We start from the raw sequence: 24,309 nt of genomic DNA, 5'->3' as shown, positions 1-24,309 counted from the left end.
AGTATGTGTTATGTGGGTTGATGGAGGACATGATGTAAGCTCGTTTCGGTTGAATTTGTCATGTGTATGAATAGAGAAATCATACAATTATCTGTGTGAACTTTCCTTTAGAAAGCACTTACCATTAAAAAATAGACTTGTTGACATTTTCTATAGTAGAGTGTTGGATTGGTATTTTTTGGAAAGGACTAGTGACATACAAAATCGACTACCCAGTTAAACCTTTTAGTGAGTGTCGATCTCTCCAGAGTTTTTAAAGATAAAAATATATAAACAGAAGAATGTTCTGGGGTTTTTTTAAACTTTGAAAAATCTATATAATGCACAATGGTTACTCACATATCCTGTGATTCAACAAGAAGGTAAATGAAAGTTACAAAATGGACAGATATATATCGCAACACGAAATTCGGGGCGATACAGAACCCTACAAACCAACGAGCAAGGATGAGTGAGTGAGTGAGTTTGGTTTTACGCCCCTTTTAGCACTATTCCAGCGATATCACGGCGGGGGACACCAGAAAATGGGCCTCACAAATTGTACCCATGTGGGGAATCGAACCCAGGTCTTCGCCGTGACGAGCGAAAGCTTTAACCACTAGCCTACCCCACCGCTCCAGCAAGGATGAAAAGTACTAAGGTTCTGACAATTATAATGGTGTAAGCAGTACCCAGACTGGTCTTAGTCTCTTTTATGTAGAGAGTGAGTATCCTTTTAGGCCACGTTTAGCATTATAACGGTAGATGTACTTTACGTTAGAAAAAAAAGAAAGAAAGAAAACGAGGGGTAACGTCATTCGGACAAAAAAGAATTTCATACAGGGACACCAGCAGTGAGCTTCACACTTATTGCACCGATGTCATTGGAATCGAAGAGGGTCTTCTGTTTGGCGTTCGAACGCCCTAGCCGTTAGGCTACCCCGCTGCACAGTTTTATTAATTTGTCACTCCTATAGTATAACGTTCAAATCTTTAACTCTTTTGTTGGTAAAAATTGCACGGCGTTTTCCTTATTTATGACCATCCCGCATATAAATTATTATAATGATGACACCCTGTTTCTTTTTGCCGGTGTAAGATTGAAAACACAGCCACATAACATTTGCCTCCAGATGAAAAACGATGAGATGAGAACTGGGTATTGGTATTTAGTAAACCATTTCCGATTCAGTCTTATCAATTTTGAGACAAACAATCCGTCGGTCACTATGACCTTTAAAAACAGCCTATCACAAACGCCGTGTCAACTTGGAAAGCGAAACAAGGTTTTCGGTCAAATAAACTTTGTTACAGGTTCCACTGTATTATTACATATACTCTCACGTTTCCATCTTGTACTTAAAAACGGTTCCCCAAACACATGAAACGTTACATGACAACAGTTCCCAGCTAATAAATCTTGATGGAATATTTTTATATATAATTTCGGTTTGTAAAAATAATCACGATCGACTGTCAACAGTCTAGAAAGCGGCTGGGAAGAGACAGTCATGGACACCAAACCAGTTGTTCACAGCACGGATAAATGGCTCGAGGAAAACAAACAGTTTTTCCTACCACCAGTCTGCAACAAAATGATGTAAGTACACCTGTATACATGTCTAAAGACGTTTATCGATGAAGTTGTCATCTTTGGAATGTTGAAATATCGTTATCTGACGGAGACAAAATGTGCTCGTTTCTGTCAACCGAGCACTTGAGCTGAAAGTTGACATAAATGCACTGCAATCAACAGCTGGAATTCAACATACAAAGTCAGGGACAGTGTTAGTCAGTGGTCAGTCTAGACTTACATTTAGTTTTAGTTGAAAATATGTCTAAAATTAATATTTAAAATGAAGTACCCCAGAACAATGCTTAACTACTATCTGGGCTTGCCCCATCATTTGACACTTGATGATGATGATGATTTTGATATTTTATGTGCACTTTCCCACATGATGTGTAGATTGCACATGGATTGACCAGACCATGTAGTGTTTGGTCGAAAGAGGGTGATTGTGATAAAAAGATGAGTAACCTGAAGGGGTTGCATATCAAATTTGTAATTCTACATTTAAATCCTTTTCCTTAGGCTTATTAACAAGAGCAATAGTAGCCTAATGGTTAAAGGGTTCGCTCATCACGCTGAAGACCCAGGTTTGATTCCTCACATTGGTGTGACAAGCAAACACTGAAGTCACATGGTTTCCCATCCACCCCTTATGAGTCAGGAAGTGCATCAGCTGTTTGTCTTGATTTAACAAACCTGAAAATAAGAAACACAAATTCAAAAGTAATTTTATATTGTTTTCTGTATTCAGTATTAATTAGTCTCCCAGGCCAATTGATAATCACTAACGCAAGTGAGATCAATGGATTGACTGATTTTATTATCAAACTCTCCAGCTCTAACACATCCACATGCATGTGCATGTACACACGCACGCATGCATGCAGGCATGCACACACACATGCACGCACACACATGCACACACAAACAAACTCAAACACAAACAAACACACTTTAGCACACATACTACAACTTTGTATAGTGTTTACCCTGATGCAGAAAACCTGTGTATATGACGCACAAATTATCTCAAATATGCAGGGAATTCAAAAGCTTCAATCATTATTGACGCAACACTACTGGGCCGTAAGTTCAGATAATCAAAGCTTGTAAGTTTCAGTTAGTTGCTCGGTGCTGATTAAATACCTGACTTGCTTTATCATGTTTTCTATCGTTATTAAAGAATCACATTTGATGTCTTGAAAGTTCTGTACTAAAGTTGACTCCATGACTCCCTCTCATGACACCAGAGAGTCATGAGTACTCCTAAATTTTCATGTGTAGCTCAAACGCTGATTTTATCTACGTTGCAGGCACAAGGATGGTCAGCTAAAGGTGTTCTATGTGGGCGGACCCAACCAGCGGAAGGACTATCATATTGAAGAAGGGGAAGAGGTATGTAGCTGTACAAATGTCACTTTCTCTATATACTCATGGAAACAATTAAGGAAGCATGTGAAAGTACTTGTGTACCCTTATGTATTTGCAGAATTTTCACCCACAGTGCAATACATATGTATCTTGTGAAGAAACCTGGAAAAGAATAAAGGAACACTTGTACTTTTATTCCCTTATTCGTTTCCATGAAATTTATGCCAACGCCATACTTTCCAGTCAGGGATGTTGCCCATATATTGTGGATATAAACTGAATGTTTGCTGTGTATATGACCTTGCCTGTCACAGATGTGTAATGTACATTCTGCAGGATTACAGAGAGTTTCACTCAGTTTTTGCATCTTTCATAGCACTGTATTTAGGATGATGAAATCATGTGTACTCATATATTCACTATAATAATCCTGTTGGGCATTTTGAAAATTAACAAAATCAGTTAAAGATATTATGACACGATAAATGGGGAGTTATGTATTAAGTGAGCAATTTAGCAGTAACAGACACATAAAGTCAGAAATTTATTTACATCTTCAAGATGTTAAAGGTCACATGCAACCCCAAAAATAGTCTGGGGAGACAGAACCCAGGTGCACAAGCCATAAATCAGTGTACTGTATTTTGTTTATAGTGTATATAGCCTAGGTGTTAAGTTGAAATTGCATGTGGTCAGTGGGATTATCACGTTATTTTCCCACTTTATAAGTTGAATTTACATTTTTGATAATTTGTTACTATTAGTCCATACCAAAATGAATCAGAATCTGCAAAGTTTTGTTTTGCATTGCATGTGACCTTTAAAAGATAACAGTTGTTGCTGACATGCCTGCCATTTGGCATCAGAGGGATGAAAGGTGCTCTGTATGAATTTAAGGACAGATTGACGTATTAATGTAATTTAAATAATAATGTTGAAAATTTCTCTTTTAGCTATTGAAAGAAACTTTGAAGGGCATAATTTGGATTGTTATCACTGAGGTTTTGACAGGTTGTCATGGAATGAATGAATGACAGTATGTCATCACTGAGTTGTTCTTCCTTGACATATAGTTTACGTTATATGTACACAAATGCTTATTCCAGCTTTTCTACATGCTCAAAGGAGATATGTGCCTGAAGGTTGTTGAAAAGGGTGTTCATCGAGATGTTCATATCAGACAAGGGGAGGTAAGTCAGAATACAAGCACTCTGACAGGATCGTATATACTCAATTTTTCTTTTTAGTAGTTCAAAGGTTTCCATGTTTGGATTTCAAATGATCATTTGCCAGAAGGCCTTGGTGTTCACAGTTGTTGTTGTCAGATGTTATTTCTAAGTTGTTTTCAGAAAGGGTAATCTAAATATGTTTTCGAGGATAGCAAATTGTTTGTAATTGCTATTATTTTGTCCACTTTCATTATTTAACTGATAGTATGTGCAAATATATTTCTCACCACCTTTCTTTGACAGTCTGTCTCATATCATGTAAAATGGGTGACTCACCACATATATTTATGGCATCTTTTTCTAAATTTTGGAGCCCATATTGGATGTTGGTATATTGCAATGATTGTAATTGTATTTGTTGTCTAACACCACATTGAACATATTCAGTTATTCTTGCCTCGTATTTGTCTGCCTGTTCCTAAGTTATCAGATTGGAGAAAATATTTAAAGTCAGGACAGTGGTTGCATTCACTGGTCACGCCAAGCACCGGGGATTAATTCCTGACATTGGTACTATTTGTGATGCCCATTTCTGGTATTCTCGTCATGATATTGCTGGAATATTGCTAAAAGTGGTGTAAAATCCAACTTACTCATTCTATATTCAGGTTTGTTTCTTGAGGGTCTAAAAGTTATGTCATGGAAAACAGGGCCTAGATTTTCAAAGCTCTCTTAATGCTATGATAGTCATAAATGCCACACATTAACATCAACTATTGACTGTCTTAGCGCTAAGAGAACTTCAAAAATCTAGACTCGGATTTTTTGTAAGCATGTACCCATGCTTGTGTCTTTCACCAGACTAGGAAACCTCACAGGTCTGCATCTTTTAGGCTCTCTTCACACATTCAGCTGACACGCCTTGATCAAACTACAACATGCTGGGTTAAAGGTCACATGCAACCAAAAAATCAAACATAGTTAAGACACAGTTATCACTTATACATGATATATTAAATGCATTGCTGATTAAGAAGAAACTAAAGAAAAATGAAATAAATGCAAATAAAAAGTGGAATATTTTGTACATAGGTGTACCTCCCTCGAAACGAAGCAGCCGCAATACCAAACCCAGTTAGAGCTGGTGGGTGAGCGCTCAAGTGTAATGAAGTCTTCTATTCTACAAACCTATTCACTGAGAACGGTTATGAAAGCAGCGCAGCATAACTGTTGAAACCACTTTTTCCCGAGCACTTAGTGAATCGTTTGAATTCCGATTTTGCTGGCTTTTTTCATTGCATTTATTTGTTTCAACTTGAATTGGCATTTTTGATGATTTGTTTCAGTAAGTGCATACCGAAAGGTGTCAGAATCTGCACAGTTGTGTTTTACATTGTATATGACCTTTTTGAAGTCACAAACTCCTCCTGTATGCACAGATATTCCTCCTGCCTGGCAGAATCGCTCACTCTCCCCAGCGTCAGGAGAACACAGTTGGTCTAGTGATAGAGAGAGAGAGGTTTCAGGAGGAAAAAGATGGACTCAGGTGAAGAAGGAACACTCCCCATTATCCATTTGTCATACTATCTTTTGTTATACAGCCAAATGGGGATTAGTGAATCTAATGACTGACTGTTCTCTTGAGTGAGTGAGCGAGAAAGTGAGTGAGAGAGTGAGGGAGTTTTGCACCCATTTAGCAATATTCCAGCAATTTTGTGGCAGGGGACACCAGAAATGGACTTCACACATTGTAACTATGTGCGGAATTGAACTCAGGTCTTTGGATTGACAAGCAAACACTTTAGCTACTAGGCTACTCTACCAGCCTTATACACTCTTAGAAGCTGTATGAATAAGCTCAGTGCTAGTCCACAGAATGATCGTAGTTCCACAATTGTCAAAAGTCCATGTTAAAGTGTGGGAAGTAACAGTGTTTGCCCTTGGCATAGAAATTTTGGAGTCTTGATGACTCCCTGATGTCATGAGAGGGAGTCATGGACATACGTTTGGGAGCCAACTTGTGAGGGGATGTCAATACGTTTTGAGCCTTGAGCATTTTTCATACCCAGGTGTCACAGCCTATGGTAGGACATTGAACCTTGGGGTGTAGCTGATGTGATATGTAAGTTTTGGTATCCCACTCTCAGAGGTTATTGAACAGCTCACATTGACAGAAAGAGGCCCCCCTCACGGCAGTGAAAATGAATAAGATTGAGTATAGAGCAGTAAGTTTTTAGTTCTTGAAGGAAACTCGGTGAAGAACATTGAAGAAAGGCTTTCAGCAGTTTATGGGAAGTCTTCCCCTTCATCTGCTACCATCAGATGATGGGTCAATGATTTTAAGCTTAGTAGAGAGAGTCTTGAAGATGACCCCCGTCCAGGATGCCCAACAACAAGCACTAGTCAGGAAAACATAGACAGAGTGCATAGACTTGTGCTGGAAAATCATCGAATCACACTCCATGAGTTAGAGGAGACCACAGGCATTTCACACGGATCCATGGAGACAATTCTTCATGAACATCTCGTCCTGTCTAAGGTGTGCGTAAGATGGGTCACCATAAGCAACTCCATGCTAACCAGAAACAACAAGAATCCAGAAGATTTTCACTTTAGGCTAGTAACCTGTGATGAAACCTGGATCCACCACTATGATCCTGAGAGCAAACAAGAATCCATGGAATGGAAACGTGTCACTTCTCCCAGGATCAAAAAGTTCAAAGGTTCCAGATCAGTGCAGAAGGTAATGGCGACAGTCTTCTGGGATAGCAAAGGCGTCATCCACATAGATTACTTACCAAAAGGAAGAACAATGAATGGGGAATATTATGCTAACTTTTTGAGGCAAGTGCAACAGTCAATCAAGGAGAAGCGCCGGGGCAAGATAAGACTTGGTATTCTTCTACATCAAGACAATGCTCCAGTACACACCTCTTGTGATGCAGCCGCTGCTGTACAGGAATGCGGGTACGAAATCTTGCCGCATCCCCCCTACTCTCCAGACCTGGCACCAAGTGATTACCATCTGTTCCCAAATCTCAAGAAACACTTGCGGGGTCGTAGATTTCAGGATGATAATGAGCTTATTGCTGCTACTGAGGCTTGGTTTGAGGACCAAAATGGCGCCTTCTACAGAGATGGAACAAGTGTCTTGACTCACAAAGGGACTATGTTGAAAAATAAATGTGGTTCATACCAATATTTTGTGTTTTTCCATGCAAGGTTCAAAAGTTATTGACATCCCCTCGTAAGTTGGGAACTTTCGTTTTGACATCAACTGTGATTGTTTAATAACATGAATGAGGCAGGTCAGGTATTCAATCAGCACTGAGCAGTTAACTGGCAAACATTTAGTTTTAGAAGTTCAGATTACCTGAACTAAAAGCCCAGCAGCATCACCTCAACAATGATGCAAGCTTCTAAATTCACTATGTATTTGAGATAATTTATGCATCAAATACACAGGTTTTCTGCATCAGGGCAAACACTGAAGTAACAGTCAACAGTCATCTTATCAGTACAGTCAAGTTGTTTAATCAGGTCTTATTTTGAAAGACAGTTAAAACTTGTTAATTCTATAACCTTATGTCCCTTAGACATATTCTCTTTGAAAGCATTGCTGTTTAAGTAAATCAGTTACTGATATGTTTAGGAACTATGGACAAATTGTAAAATAAAAAAGATAATAAATAAAATAAATTGTAATTTTATATAGGACAAAGTAAGTCTGTAATCTAGCTTTTGCAATAAAGTGCCGTGACCTTCCGGTGGGTGCACACAAAATATATACTCATGGAAACAAATAAGGCAACACATAAAAGTAGAGGTGTTCCTTAATTCTTTTCCAGGTTTACTCGCTAAGTATGTATAGCTCTGTGGGTAAAATTCTGGAAATAAATTAAGGAACATTTGTTCTTTCATGTGTTCCCTTATTTGTTTCTATGAGTATATGTATGACTTCAGTAATAATATAAAAGGTAATACATCCAGTCTGTGAATGATATACATCCTGTCATGTGAAGCATGATATATCAGACTTAATGTTTCCTATCTGACGCATGCATATCAAAAGTGATATATTCTGGCTGAGAACTGTGATATATATCAGTACAACTGTGTGACTGCGTATTTGTGTTGTGTTTCAGGTACTATGTTGAAGACGAGGGCAAACCAACCCTCCAGTCTCTGTATGAACAGTGGTTTTACTGTGAAGATCTTGGCACACAACTCGGCCCAGTAATCAAGGCGTGAGTCATAGGAGTTCTCATTAAAATTCTCGTTTACATTCTTATTTTGTGAAGTTAAATAACAAATATTGATAAGGTAAGCTATGAATCTTTCATTTAAGGGCTGTAGTTTCATGTGTCATGGTGATCATGCAAGTCTAGATTATTTCTCAAAGTACCGGTAGTTATATGTCAACAATTGTCATCAATCAGTGTCTGAGCATGACGTAGCACCATGATTGTTTTATTATGATGATATCACGATTGTTTTATTATGATGATGTCACAATTGTTTTATGATGATGATATCACAATTGTTTTTCCAATTGCATCTGAACCAGAAATATTACTAACTTTAATTATCACACAGAAACAATTTAGATCATTGTATAAAATTACAGAGAAATTATACGTCAGCCATGGTACGGCTTAAGTCCAAGACATTTTTTGAATCTGTAGAATCCAAAAGCGGAATCAGCCCACAACTTTATTCTTCTACTGGAGTCAACAGATTCTCACAGTGTTTCCATTACAGCGGAAGATGTGTGGCATTTATGATATTACATGTGTTGGGTTATCATATGGCAGTGCTTCTTGATTAGTGAATGTCATTGGTGATTATGGGTCCTTGTGATTTACAGTTACTTTGCGTCAGAACAACATAAGACAGGAAGGCCACTGCCAGGTGAGCTCAATGAACTTTCAGTTCTTACTGTCACTGTAATGTTTACTGATGTTCTTTGTCATTTTTCAAGTAAATTAGTCAGGAAGAATTGTGTTTTCTGGTCTCCTTTGTAAAGATTTTGATAATTAGTTGTGAAGATTTAGATAATTAGTGAGTTGAGCTACTAAAACCCTCATATGTTTTATAACCTGCACCTGATTCCAACTGCCTCTACCTCATCTTTGCTCTGATATTTTTTTATCCCCCACCACACATTTAGCGCAAAGCGGGGGATATAGTTTTAGGCTCCGTCTGTCCATCCGTCCATATGTACATTCAGATTAGAATATCTTAAGAACCGTTGACTAGATTCTTTTCATATTTGGTATCTCAGTCAGGTTTGGTGACCTTGATCTCTATTTCAAGGTCATAAGGGGAGATATCTCAAGAACCGTTCACTGGATTTTCTTCATATTCAGCACCAAGCTTTATCTAGGGACCAGTCGATTTTGGTGGCCTTAAGTTGTTAATTTTCAAGGTCACAGTGACACTTTGAAGATTTCAGCATATGAGCTAAGCTGTCAGCAAGATATCTCAAGATCCTTTCACTGCAATATCTTCATATTCAGCACCAAGTTTTATCGAGGGAAGGCGCAGGGACCAGTTGATTTTGGTGACGTTCAATCTTATTTTCACTGACAAATTTACATGATCGAACATAGACTTTTAAGCCTTTCAAGTTGAATGTTTTTTACAAACAATTCCTTTGGTACGGTTCTGCCCATATTTCATACACCATGACATTCATGTCAAGGCAGTGTATGAAGCAGTATCTGCCCGGTGGCCCGCTGCTTGCTAATTACATAGATGGCTTACATTTTTATTTCATAGCAAGCTCTGTGGGCCAATACAATTTCCAAGGGTATACATTTGACTGTGTCATTCACTATGGGAAATATTTCGAAATAATTTACAATTGTTGAAGCTAGACAATGTCTGTATGTAGTTCATGACTATAACTTCCACATATCAGCCTACCCATTTATCTAACACTAAATGTGATTGGTCAAGGGAATGCTTTCAGCCAATGAACAGTGATGGTCTTTTCTGATAGTTTGTCACAATCACACATCAATTCATTAATTACGTTACTGAAACATCTTATATCAGTTTCCTATTTTTCATACAGGGCTGGTTACATGTTAGCAAAGCCAGCAACATTTTTAGGTTATCTGTGATTTTTAGGAGTTTCATATACTGGTCAAGGTTTAAGTGACTCTTCAAAATATTTTTGTGTTTGAACAACTACAGAGCAAGATATCAAGAGAATTTGATCGTAATATTCTTGTTGATATTTTACTTCATCTTAAACTATAACCTTCACTTTTATTTCTTTTAAAGTTTGATTTGATAATGTGGGACAGGGGATTATGTCACCTTAGACACAATGCTTGTTATTTTCCTAACACTGTAGTATCTTATGACTAGTCATTCATACTTCATGATGTGTCATTTGAGTGGTGGTATTGAGCAGCATGTTGTAAACAGCTGTTTCTGTCACTATTCAGCATGAATAACTGGTGATAGATATGTTTTCATGATCCTCTCTTGAATGATAACAGTCTATGACATTAATACCATGTTGTTCACATAAGCTTATGCTATCAAGAGCACTGTGACATATATTATAGTTGAGTATCCTACTATTGTTCATAACAATGTAATGTCCCCATGGACAATTCCATGCGTGTACTTGTTGCCCCTGACCTTCTCCTCCCAGGACCTGACTCCCCATAAACCCCTCTATATTGTGTGTGCCCATGTATACTTAAATATCCATGTTAGAACTGGTCTTCAGCAAGAGTAAAAAGCAACAGGGATCACGAGATAAGGCTGACCAACTTTGTTGATGCTTGTCATTGTATACAAATTGCACGATGTCATTCACTGGATTGCTTAAAAAATTGCTGAGTTCAAAAATAAATACTAGTAATAGGCATACAAAGAGAGTTAGTTCAGTTATTAAGGCTAAACTTCCAATGAAGAAACATTCTCATTCATCAACTAGGAAGGTGGGCTTTATGAAATAAAAAAAAAATACTCCACAACACCAAAACAATTCACTTGGTGGGGGGGACGGGGGGGCATTTTGATGGAAATTATATATACCAGTAACAGCATAACAAGAGTTGCAATAACATATAGCTAAGATGGATAGAATAATCATTAAAATGCTCATGTGCTATCAGAAATGAACAGGCCAATGTAACTTGATAATGCCCACTAAGTGCTTGACAACAGACCATTGTTGTTAGGTGACATCACAAGTAGCTCAGCTGTTGATGTTCAATCACCCAATTAATTTTCCCCACTCAAAAAAAATAGAATCATAATGTTTTTATTGGCCAAAAATGTAAACTTACATGAAATAGTTTTGTTCGTCGTCATTGTAGCTGATTTAACACAAGCAAGATTCAGGAACTTTGACTCAAACTTTCAAACTTTACTTCTGAACAGCCAACATGCCTGATGCCTTTCGCATCAAGTGACATCGTGTGACATCATTGTATAGGGGTTTATCTGAAACCATACTCCAGTAGAGTCTAAGTAAACTTAGTCTCAGTACTTTTTGTTACACTCCACTAATGAGTTTTCTTAGACTGGAATTCAGTACAGAATAGTTTTGATTCACACAGGGTGGCAATCCGATACTCATGTTTCCAATTGTTCATAATTAATATTGAGGTGATGGGTTAAATATAAATATGTTGTTCAGTGGTCCCTCTGAGTTCATGAGTTGATGTACCCTTGATGTTTGTTTATGTTCCCCGTCGCCCTTCTGGCTCAGGGAACATGAACAAACATGGAGGGTACATCAACCCATCCCCTCCTCGTGAGCAGTGAACAACTTATAATGTTCCAGGTACTGTATTCATGTAGACCTAGACTCCATACTCTGGGGCATGCACAAAGTGCTTCAAATCTGTTCAGCAGGAATATGCTTTCCTGAACAGAAATGTTTTGAGGTTGGACTGTAAAGAATCTAAGCAGGTGGTAGTTTAGTCTAAGTAAACTTAGTCTCAGTAGTATTTGTTACACTCCTACACTGAGTCTAACAAACCGAGGTTGCGGCTCACGTCAGGTAATATGAGGCCAAGGGAGATAATACAATGTGCCATTGAGATTGACATCCAGTCATCAAGGGAAAATTCCTGGTACCATGAGCATGTACTAGCTGCGTGAATATGTGTTCTGTACTAATATCCTGTATTAATAATACTAATATATTAATATATATTAATATATTTTTTCCTTCTCAAAACTTGATATTTATGATGCATAAACATGCAATCGCTTGTACTAATCTCATAATCTAATCATATTAGTATTAAGGTTTAAACTAAAGATTTGGACTTAGACTTTAAGATTTAGACTTTTTTTAGAAAATGAAACCATTCAGAAATACAAGACATAGGAATATATTGCTATAGTTAGTAAGCCTCTTGATACATTACATTGTGGTATATGATTTGCACTTCTATTCTGTCTAAACAAATAGCGATTAATAGACTTTTATGACATTGATTGCTGGTGTTTAATAGAAGTATTTCCCTCCAACTGCAGGCTTTTCAGACTATGTTAACAAGTTAATTGGCTAAACACATGAAGAATATGTTAGCTGTTATGGATGAGGTAATATTAATAGCAACATGTGGCCAGCCTGATATGACATAATTAAACCAGAATACTGTACGTATTGGAGAAAACACACCTCCGAGGTTTTGGTATACAATGTAAAACCTGAGGGAGAGGGAAATCCCAAGGGGTGGTGCCCCAAGGGATTTCTCGACCCCAGTGGTTTTACATGGTCAAAACCGAGAAGTGTTTTCTCTAACATATATACCATCAGTGATGGACAATTACCATGTAGATGATCATTAAATAAAACTACATTACAATAACTGAAGCACACGTAAAACCAATATAAATACAGTAACAATAAATATATAATTCAACCCAACTTCCTTCATCGGCCCTGTGACCATGTGGTGAGCATCCGCCTACAAATCTGAGAGTTGCAGTACCAGTCTTGCTGGGGAAAACATTTCCACTTTGAACTTACTCTTGAACAATATTTTTCAAATGATTTCAAACAGTCATATAATTTGAAGATTGATGTTCAATTAGAGTTAGGAAAAGATGACTGTACAAAGTAAAACCTGGGAAGAGGTCTCACTAACAAAAAGTAAAACGTAAAACCTGGGAAGAGGTGTTACTACCAAAAAGTAAAACCTGGAAATAGGTCTTTCTAGTGAAACGTAAAACCTGTCACTGCAAAACAAAAACCTCAAATGCGGTTATTCTGGGAAAACAAGAGATGCACTAATATATAGTGAGAAGCACACTTCAGGGGCCAGTTTCACAAAACTCTCGCAAGCCTAAGATCTTGTAACTTTTCTCGTAGCTCTTGTACCTGGCATACTGTAACATAGGAGGTGCAAATGCTACGAGAAAAGTTACGAGATCTTAGGCTTACGAGAGTTTTGTGAAACGGGCCCCAGGTTTATGTTGTAGGATACAGGCAAGTTGCCATCTACAGTTTCTTATTAACTGAGCATCTTAGAAAGGATGACCATACGCTGGTTCTGATTTACACCTCTATAATGCATATTTCTGTATGTATGATCATGTAGGATGTAATTGTGAGTGTTAATAATGGATTTGAGTATCATGAATTTAACTGGGTATTATGAGTATTGTGATCATGCCAACACTTTCTGCTGAGCTTTCATACAAGAACATTAAGAGATTATAAAGTCTGACTGGACAGATATACACCATGTATGGATATCAACTCAGTCAGTCATTGCCAGTAAGTAACATCTTGTCTTCACCAACAGAAACATCTTAGTGGTTTAAAATATGTGTGGCATATCTGTGAAGACCAATGGGTGTCAACCCTTGTTCCAGGGACAATACCAGAAAATCCCCCAGTAGTCCTTGACTCAACTATTTCCCTGCAAGCTCCCTTCAACCTGTGGGACTGGCTCAACACCCATAGAGAGGAGCTGCATAGCAAGGGACAAATCCAACTGTTTGGGGACCAGTATCAATTTGATGTGAGTGTCCAGCTGTTTGGGGATCAGTATCTGTTTGATGCGAATATCCAGCTGTTGGGGATGGGTATTAGTTTGATGTGAGTATCCCACTGTTTGCGGACCAATATCAGTTTGATGTGACTATCCAGCTGTCTTGGGACCGGTATCAGTTTGAGTGAGTATCCTGCTGTTTGAGGACCAATATCAGTTTGATGTGAGTATCCAGCTGTTTGGGGATCAGTATCAGTTTGATGTGAGTATAATGTGTGTGGGATGTGTGTAACCATTATTTGGATCGGTATAAGTTCCTTTACAACTAGGTACTAATAGTGAATGTTTGAGAACAGTGAATTATTAGATTTATTACAATCTTACAATTTGCTTCTGGAACTGAACACTGGTTGTAAAATTAACTGTCATCACCCTTGTGTGTTTATATACTTATGAATTACATAATGTTCATTCTTGCTGTATGTTTGGTTTAGTGAAAAGGCTGACATCTTCATGCAAAGTAACTTCTAATCGATGAGGGCATGGCCCTGACAGCCAGGCATCACAGTTTCCATCAGCAGAAGCTGGCCCAGCCAGTGGATCCCATGGGGGCTCCAATTCCAACTTTATCTTCCTTGCCTCCCCTTTATTAGATCGTTAGCCTCAGTTGTCTTGTGGATAGAGCATCTGGCTTGATCAGGGGTTCGATCCTGGGTTGTGGTGTAGGAAGATTGAACTGTCTTCCCTACTTTGTGTTTGGCATTAAGGTGTGGTCAGAACACTGGCTAGTTGGGTTACAGTCAATATGCCTGGCACTGTCATTGTTTTGAAGTACCATGGTAAACTGCGGTTTGGCAATTCTTGGTGGGACAGCACTGTATATGGACATAAGTCCAGATCAAGTAGACACACACAGCGTAAGCATGTGGATATATGTGGAACAATTTTGAACACTCTTGAACTTCATGTCACCTGTACTCACCTGTACTCACCTCACCTCACCTTTGTTAAACTCTTTGTACTTTCAGTAGTCACATTACTCTCTTGAATTTTAAGTGTGAGGGTGAAAACACATGTCCACAAACAGTCTTGGAGGTGCAACATCTCCTTGTCTGGACAGCATCACTTCAAAATTTCTCAAACATCAAAGTGATACAGTGTGGTATGACTGAAATTCTGTTCAAACTTAAAACTTACCAAACAGGCAGTGTGCTGGAGCATTGACCACCTGCACTAATCTGTCAGCTCACACTAAGTGTATCACCAGCAAACACCTTTTAAGAAGCATGATACAATTCCGTATCACCATTACTGACAACTCAATTTGTTTTTCTTTCATTATTCAGGTACGTATATTGGGTAAGGGAGAGCACTCTGGTAAAGTCAACAATGCTGAGGTGTTCATCTGGCAAATTGTGAGTACATGTTCAGGGGAATCTTACTCCAGAGTATCATGATGTCAAATAGCATTTTAAATGTGCTTTGGTTTTACATCTTAAAGTATTAAGATTCAATGTGCAGTATTACAAACTGCATCTCTGCAATGTTCACCATTGGGCCTGAAGATATTTCAGCATCACATCCACAGCCAGAAGTCGTAATCCATAAAGTTTGTCTCTACAGCCATAACCAATGTATCCACAGAAACAGAGGATGGAAGTATTCACTGTTGCTATTGATTCTTGTAATGAATAAAGTATACATTAAAAATATTGCTTGATTAGCATTTAGGAAGATGCTATTTGATGAACATTGAGCATTTTCTGAGATTTCAATTTTCAATTTGAGAGATTTTATGCCATCATCAAAATGAATATTAATCCCCTTGGATGCCACAGGGACATATATGTCCTTCCTCTTCAACCCTCACTTTGAAGTCCAATAAACTTCTAAATATATCACACACATATATATACTTCACAGTTTTTTAATTCTGCGGAAAAGTCCCTGTTTCTTGATACCATCCACTATTATCTCAGACAAAGCTAACGTGCTTAAAATTGCCTTTCAAAGTCATAAATGTCGGCATTTTTCACACTTTAAACAATTGCAATTCAGGGTGTTGTTTGCTGTATGTTTTGAAATATGAAAATTGGATAAATACGGGAAGTATAGAATTTCAATAATGGCATATTAAGATCACTGATATCAAGTTTTCATGTAACCAGTAATGATAATTCTGAAGCATCACCAATGAACCTGGAATCAGTTGGGATGTTTTTGAAAATACACTTACATGAACACCAAATGTGCTTTCCAACACATTGGTGAGTGTTTACAAAATCACATTTCGAGAAGGCCAGTATTGAGATGCCTATTACATCACATATATTTCATAGTTAGCTGCAACAGATGCATCATTGAATACCCCACACATCTTAGAATCAAATTACATATGGTCTTTGTCGCCAATACCAACTGTCTAGATAAAACGAAACAAAAGATACTGGGTATGAAAACAAACACTGTGCTCGAAAGACTGCACTTGTTTGAAAAGTAAACAAAGAAGAATTCCGATTTTACACTGCATATCATTTTTGGAAATCTTCCAGCATCCAGCCGTGTAGTCATTGTTCACAGTGGCTCAGTACGCCTAGAATTTTCCGGGGAAGAGTATCGTAGTCATCGGTAGTGAGGCCACACGTCAACATTGTTGCACATATTAAGCAATTTCTTTGAGGTGAAGGTCGGTTGAACAAGAGTAAACACAATGACCATATCATTGCGATTGCACTTTCAGTATTGTGATATGTGGATATAGGGTATGAGTTTTTATTCTTGAAACTTTTGATTGTTTGAATAATATTTACATGGGAAATTGACTCAGGAGGTGTACTATACCACATTTTAAGCCACTACACAAGTGTCAGAAGATCACACGTAGCCATTACAGCAACTTGTGGTTTAGTTCCTGTGATGTACAATATTCAATACATTAGGACAAATATTGCAGTTTCATGTGAACAGGTTAAAAAACAGCAGTTCAATTCAGCCTTGTAAGTAAAACTGATAATATTCACGAAAATGATTTGTAGATTGTATGAAATGTATCGGCACACATATTTAAAGGAACTGTCTTGTTCATTGCATTGGTTTGTGTTGTTTTTATAGACGAAACAATCATGAAAGTTGACTGACTAGGTGTGAGTTTGTCAAAACGTTTTATGATTCATTATCATTGTTTTAAATAAAGTCATTTCAGATTCGGTTAAAACATGTTTTGATGGCAGAATATCTAACTCAGACTCAATATTTACACGAAAATTGTTTAAAAAACTAGGTCATGTCTTAATTTTGGACAAACCTTACATCCATATTCTAATAGTTCCATACTAAAAAAGCGATCTCTTTGTACCTTTCATTGCATACTTATGAACTGAAATAATTACATATTCATGAGAAGAAAAGTTTATATCCTAAGTTAATATTCAATGAATATTCAGGTGTTGTGAAATTTTCATTTACGCTAAATTGATGCCAGACAGGTGTACGTGTTGCTCACAATAAGATGCGTAGGAAAACACTTTAATTGTTGATATGCTCAAGACACTATTTCAGAGGTAAAGCCATTCATTTTATGTTTTGTTTAAAAAGTGATGAATTCTGACACAGAAGCCGAGATCTTTTACACATTGAGTGGAAATTAGGTTAGATATATACTGATCAGCAAAACAGTGTCGTCTTTTTCCAACGTCACAAAATGCACAAAACATGCCATGACGTCAAGAACTAAATTATGTATCGGATAGGGACATTGAAATCGCTATTGCCTGCTTTCTGATGTAGTGCATTGGCATCTTTTCTTACAAATTGTGAAACTTCCGAAAGGTATCCTCTCACATTGGTGAACTTTGTATTGCAATGGTTTGGTTCACTGAGAACAAAACATAATGAAAATATACTGTCCATACCCACAGCCAATTCTCTCCATATGAATATGAGCTGAGGTACACTGACCTAATTTAAAGTATAGTGGAGTTATGCCCCCTTGTCTTTATACGTGCATGACCTCTCTGTCAACGTTTGACGAAGAAATCGATTTTTTACATTTATTGTGGGTCATTTGTTATTTTGTGCATATGACGTTATACATAAATCCACATAAATCCATTTCATATACACTTATGTCGTTCCGACATTAAGCTGCATTTTCTTCGCTCACACTTCCCGTAAAGAGGACAAATGAAAAAAATCGTAGTAGAGTGCTTTTATTGGTGCACAATAAAAAACAGAGAAATTTACTGCTTTTTAATGCACTCAAAAGTTTTGAAAAAATTTAGCAGTGTTTGTTTCTCAAACCCCTGAGGTAGTCCCAGTTATATTTATACCAATTGATGTGCAATTAAATATTCTACATTTCTGTGTAATTTTATATCCGTACGCAGATCCAGGACCACGCAAGCACAATTCTTGCACAACGTTCACTTTTCAAACCTTATGAAAATTTGCGCGTGAAAAAAAACTTGGCATCCAGGGGGTTAAAGTCACTTAAAACGATGAAAGGCATTTACTTAACAATAACATTTTCACAAAGCGCTGTGAAATCAGTGAGAAATTTCAAGTTGGTACGGCCATTCCTGGGTGGGTTTCTGTAAGTGGCCACAAACCACATAAATTTGAACTTTTGACATATATTTGCACAAGATGATTTGTAAACAAGAACAAATGGTATAACCTGCTTATGTCCCCTGCAGGAGGGTGGCAGCACAGTGCAGGTTGAGGGCAAGGACTATGCCCTGGTCGAGAATGACACCATGTTGATCAAGACAGGACAAGCGTGAGTTTTCAGGAATAAATTTAATAAATTCTAATTTTGTCAATGTACTGATGCAGTAATTTCTGTCATTATTTGAGACATGTATTTTGAGGTTCAGTATCACAGACTGATTTCATCTTTTGTACCAGATACACAGCTGTCCTGAGTGACACCTCCATCGCCCTAATCTGCTACCAGGACAGAAACCGCAAGACATCTGCAAATTAGACATATGCCATCTCCCTGGCAGATCAAGGAGAGGTGGACATGGTCATGTCAGTATTCAGACCCAAATGATGTGAAATATATTTTGACGTATGGAAGGTTTTCAAATGCTCTATAGAGAGGTACATTTAACTACGGTTGTAACAAACTAAAAAGGACCATTGGTTTTAGTTTGAAATAACCCTAGTTCATTATATATAGTTCCATTAAAACATACGATTTGTCAGGAGTGAAGAACAGGCTGTTTATCATTATAAGAAGGTTCATTTTAAACATTGTTTACCGTAAGTATCAGTAACCCCAAAGGTAAAACTTAGCAAGATGATCCTAACCTCCACCAATGGCTTATATTTAACCCTGAGCTGAACTATAACTGTAAAGGTACCGTGTCCCATGAAGTTAACAATAAATTCCTTCTGCACAGACAAGACACATCTCTGCATCTTATATTTAACCCTGAGCTGAACTATAACTGTAAAGGTACCATGTCCCATGAAGTTAACAATAAATTCCTTCTGCACAGACAAGACACATCTCTGCATCTTATATTTAACCCTGAGCTGAACTATAACTGTAAAGGTACCGTGTCTTGAAGTTAACAATAAATTCCTTCAGCACAGACAGGACACATCTCTGCATCTTATATTTAACCCTGAGCTGAACTATAACTGTAAAGGTACCGTGTCTTGAAGTTAACAATAAATTCCTTCTGCACAGACAGGACACATCTCTGCTGTGAATCACTGATGAGTCCATAATTTTGTGGAATTCAAATGGTTTCTTTTCCATTTCATTGTTGCGAAATTGATAAGAAAGATAAGAAAAGTTTATTTATAACATCTTTTCATTGTATTTGGAGAGCCAAAGATATAGAACTGAACTCCCACACTCCCTAAACTCAGACTGAGATTATTTTTTGTGCTTGCATGGCAACAAGTTTGACTTCAACTGAAATTGGTGGTAGTGCTCTTTCTGGTGTAAAACTTTAAGACTATTCAATTCTGTATGACCACATTGTGGGTATTCAAGAACCTAATGGCATAAATCAACAGGAAATACAAGCATGCTAGCATTTGACATAGTCATAATTGGTTGGCATATTCATGAAGAGTATTTTACCATTGACGGGGATGGTGATAACTTTGTCTTTTGGGGTATTTTTTCACTGAGTTTTAATAGTTTCTTTAGGTTTTCAGTAGATAAGTATCTTCAAACCATTCAGTGTATTTCATTATTAAATCTCCTCTAAGGACAATATTTCAGGGGACTTTGTGTCGGTCCATGTTCTGCATGTCACAGCAGTAGTACATGTTTATGTTTCAGTAAGCTAGACTTCAAGAGATGTTACTGCAGTGCATGATATTGTATGCAAGTAGGGCGGTGGGGTAGCCAAGTGGTTAAAGCGTTCGCTCGTCACGCCGAAGACCCAGGTTTGACTCCCCACATGGGTACAATGTGTGAGGCCCATTTTTGGTGTCCCCCGCCGTGATATCGCTGGAATATTGCTAACAGTGGCATAAAACCCAACTCACTCACTCACCCCATTGTATGCAAGTACTCAGTAAATTAAGACCTGTAAAGACTCACAGTTGTCATTTACTGAATTTTGTACGTTAAGCACAATGTTGTTTTACATAGGTAATTAAATTGTGTCCACTGCATGCCACATGAACATACCATTAGTAATGATGTGTTGCTTGGTAGATGTTTGTTTTGAAGGATTATCACGCTATAGTATAAGATTATATACCATATTGTGTACAAAGGGCAGGGACTCCCATCACATTCAACAGGACATAGGAAGATTGCCTAAACAAGGCCTCTTCAGTAATTGTGGCGTTTTGCTAATCTGATAGCTGGTAAATATTATCAATTTTACAGGACATTTCACTATCCTTTAAGGACCATTTCCAATGCGATCTTTGCGCTATGTGTGTTCACGGAGGTGATCATGGCTAACTCGAACCCACCACAGCTTATGTACAAAGATATCTCATACTGTTGCACAGTTTTTAGGTTTATGTATTCAACAGCAAATTAACTAATTGGAAAAAAAGCCATGCGTCCAAATAGTGTCATTGTCATGATAATACTATTGTTTTATTTGGTTATGGTGAACTGTGGAGCAAATTACTATGAATATATGTATCCCAGACATGTAAATCACCAAGAACATAATATGTTTGCACTTGGGAAACCATGAACTACAACTTTCAGTATTAATTGGAGTGAAGTGTCAAGTGTTTCTATTATCAAGTTATTAGTTACTCACCATCTTGAGCCTTATATATTGACATGTATTGAAGTACAGTTTGTTTCCTTATATGAAATAGTGCCATCCTTGATAACTACGGGGTAAATCTCCACTATACACTGGTTGGGTCTATGGCTCAATGATTTTATAACCTCCCTTGCCCAAGATGCATCCTTGTATAGTTGTGATTTATTGCAACGTATACCCTGGAGATTATTGAGGATGGATATGTTTACATGGCAGCTATTTTATGCATGCAGTATGCCTACTGTATTCCATCCTTATGTAAGACATACAGTATCTTTTAGTGGGACTACAGGTGTTATATTATTATCATATGTTATCAGTTGTTTGTTACATGGTTGTACTGATGAAGACAAAGTTGCCATGGTATTTGATGTTTCAGTTCAAATGCTTGTACCGATAACATGGAAGTGAAAGAAGTTGAAATCCTACTAGAAAACAAGGATAAATTGAGCACTGACATTTGACCCGTATTAACATGAATGTGTGACACACTGGCACTGGCCATTGTGAGCGAAGGAGACCCAGGTTGTCTGTGATCAAGCATAGTTGCTTACACCCACCACGTTTACTTCTCGTAAATGCGTTCTCTGTGCCGGTCAAACTTACCCTTGTTTGCAAGGAAAGTCGTTGTAATGCAAGTTACCAATAAAAGGAGTCACTGATATAGGTTCTCAAGACAAGGGAGATAACTGTATAAAACTCCTCTTATGAGGAGTGTGATTCATTGAGTATTGTTTTACACTGCTTTCAACATTATTCCAGTAATATCACTGGTGAGTATACAAGCACTTCACATATATGAGGATTTGAACCTGGATTTTCGGAGTGATAAGTGAACACTTTAACCATTAGGCTACCCCACGATATAAGGATGTCACAATGGCTAAACTTACAAGTTTCAGGTTCATGAACATTATATACATTCCAACCAATGTGTATCAGTATATTGACCCCTTGCCAGTATCTTGTCAAAATGGGTATTGGGTGGTCGGTTGTGATGTACTTACTGTATCATTGGATCCTAACCTAATAAATGTTTTCATTTTTCATGTTGTATAGGTATAGATGCATGACAAACTGGCAAAGTGATTTTTAGAAGTATTACTTTCAGTAGTGAATGATTTAGTCTTTGTCTAGCATTTAGGAGTTGGATCTGACGCTGAGTACAAAATAGTCTGAACAATTTGTTATGAATGTAGCAACATTCTGCTGTAGATACTGACAGTGTTACCGAGCAGTTATTGTGGATGAAAGTCATTGGTTGGGTGCTGTGTGATGTTTATCCTATATGTCCAGGTGAAATTATGAACTGTGACCTGGATGCATGTCCACCAATGGATAATGAAGGGTGTGGTGGCACACCTGTAATAGCACACCTGTATTACAATATGTATTTTAACCATACCCTGTTACTAATAAACAAGTCATATTGTTACCTGATGTTTGTATCGTAATAATTGTTTTTAATCTGAAATTTTCATGATATACATCTTTTCCATCATATATGATATATTAGAATGTGATATTCAGCAACCCATGCTTGTCGTGAAAGGTGACTAATGGGATCAGGTGGTCAGGCCTGCTGACTTGGTTGACATGTCACTGCATCTCATTTGCACAGATCAATGCTCATGCTGTTGATTACTGGATTGCACTTACTTGCATGTCATATGCCCTGATAGGTGCATCAGGTGCTAATATGTGTACCACAGGACCTGATAAGTGTGTAAGGTGCTAATCAGTGTATAACAGGCTCTGATAAATTATCAGCTGCTAATTAGCACACCACAGGCACTGACAGATGTACTGATATCAGGTGCTAATTAGTGTACTACATGTACCAACAGATGTCTCAGGTGCTTATCAGTATACCACAGGCACTGAAGGGTGTACATGTATCATAGGCACTGATTAATGTATAAGGTGCTAATTAGTGTACCACTTTACTGAAAAGTGTATCAGGAGCTAATTTGTGCACCACAATACACTGACAGGTGTATCACAGGCACTGACAGGGTATCAGGTGCTAATAAGTAACACAGGCACTTACTTGTGTATCACAGGCACTGACAGGTGTATTAGGTGCTAATACGTACCACAAGCTCTTACTTGTGTATCAAAGGCACCGACCAGTGTATCATGTGCTAATAAGTACCACAGGCACTTACTTGTGTATCACAGGCACTGACAGGTGTATCCCAGGCACTGACAAGTGTATCAGGTGCTAAGTACCACAGGCACTTACTTGTGTATCACAGGCACTGACAGGTGTATCAGGTGCTAGTAACACAGACTCATACTGGTGTATCAGGTGCTAATAAGTACCACAGGCACTTACTTGTGTATCACAGGCACTGACATGTGTATCAGGTTCTAATAAGTACCACAAGCACTTGTGTATCACAGGCACTGATAGGTGTATCAGGTGCTAATAAGTAACACAGGCACTTACTTGTGTATCACAGGCACTGACAGGTGTATTAGGTGCTAATACGTACCGCAAGCTCTTACTTGTGTATCAAAGGCACCGACCAGTGTATCATGTGCTAATAAGTACCACAGGCACTTACTTGTGTATCACAGGCACTGACAGGTGTATCAGGTGCTAATAAGTAACACAGGCACTTACTTGTGTATCACAGCCACTGACAGGTGTATTAGGTGCTAATACGTACCACAAGCTTTTACTTGTGTATCAAAGGCACCGACCAGTGTATCATGTGCAAATAAGTACCACAGGCACTTACTTGTGTATCAAAGGCACTGACAGGTGTATCAGGTGCTAATAAGTAACACAGGCACTTACTTGTGTATCACAGGCACTGACAGGTGTATTAGGTGCTAATACGTACCACAAGCTCTTACTTGTGTATCAAAGGCACCGACCAGTGTATCATGTGCTAATAAGTACCACAGGCACTTACTTGTGTATCACAGGCACTGACAGGTGTATCCCAGGCACTGACAAGTGTATC

The 24,309-nt window shown here is 37.9% G+C and overlaps 1 protein-coding gene across 1 annotated transcript; it reads left to right on the top strand.

The window, feature by feature from the left end:
* Positions 1–1,471: 1,471 nt before the first annotated feature.
* On the top strand, positions 1,472–22,769 carry LOC137294720 (3-hydroxyanthranilate 3,4-dioxygenase-like). Its single transcript, XM_067825800.1, has 10 exons — positions 1,472–1,579; positions 2,866–2,947; positions 4,030–4,113; positions 5,532–5,638; positions 8,238–8,339; positions 8,960–9,003; positions 13,954–14,102; positions 15,419–15,487; positions 18,767–18,849; positions 18,978–22,769. Exons 1-10 carry the CDS (start codon positions 1,491–1,493, stop codon positions 19,054–19,056), a joined length of 888 nt encoding a protein of 295 aa, XP_067681901.1. The 5' UTR covers positions 1,472–1,490; the 3' UTR covers positions 19,057–22,769.
* Positions 22,770–24,309: the final 1,540 nt, after the last annotated feature.

This window comes from Haliotis asinina, chromosome 8 (assembly GCF_037392515.1).
Source record: "Haliotis asinina isolate JCU_RB_2024 chromosome 8, JCU_Hal_asi_v2, whole genome shotgun sequence".
NCBI lineage: Eukaryota > Metazoa > Mollusca > Gastropoda > Lepetellida > Haliotidae > Haliotis > Haliotis asinina.
Note: the sequence above shows the minus strand (reverse complement) of the source record. Positions and strands in the feature narration are given on the sequence as shown.

What these genes read in the sequence shown, in the direction of transcription:
- LOC137294720 (XM_067825800.1), top strand. Translation starts at nt 1,491, where the DNA reads ATGGACACCAAACCAGTTGTTCACAGCACGGATAAATGGCTCGAGGAA. An exon ending in GGGACCAGTATCAATTTGAT is followed by an intron (nt 14,103 to 15,418) that starts GTGAGTGTCCAG and finishes TTCATTATTCAG; the next exon opens with GTACGTATATTGGGTAAGGG. An exon ending in TTGATCAAGACAGGACAAGC is followed by an intron (nt 18,850 to 18,977) that starts GTGAGTTTTCAG and finishes CTTTTGTACCAG; the next exon opens with ATACACAGCTGTCCTGAGTG.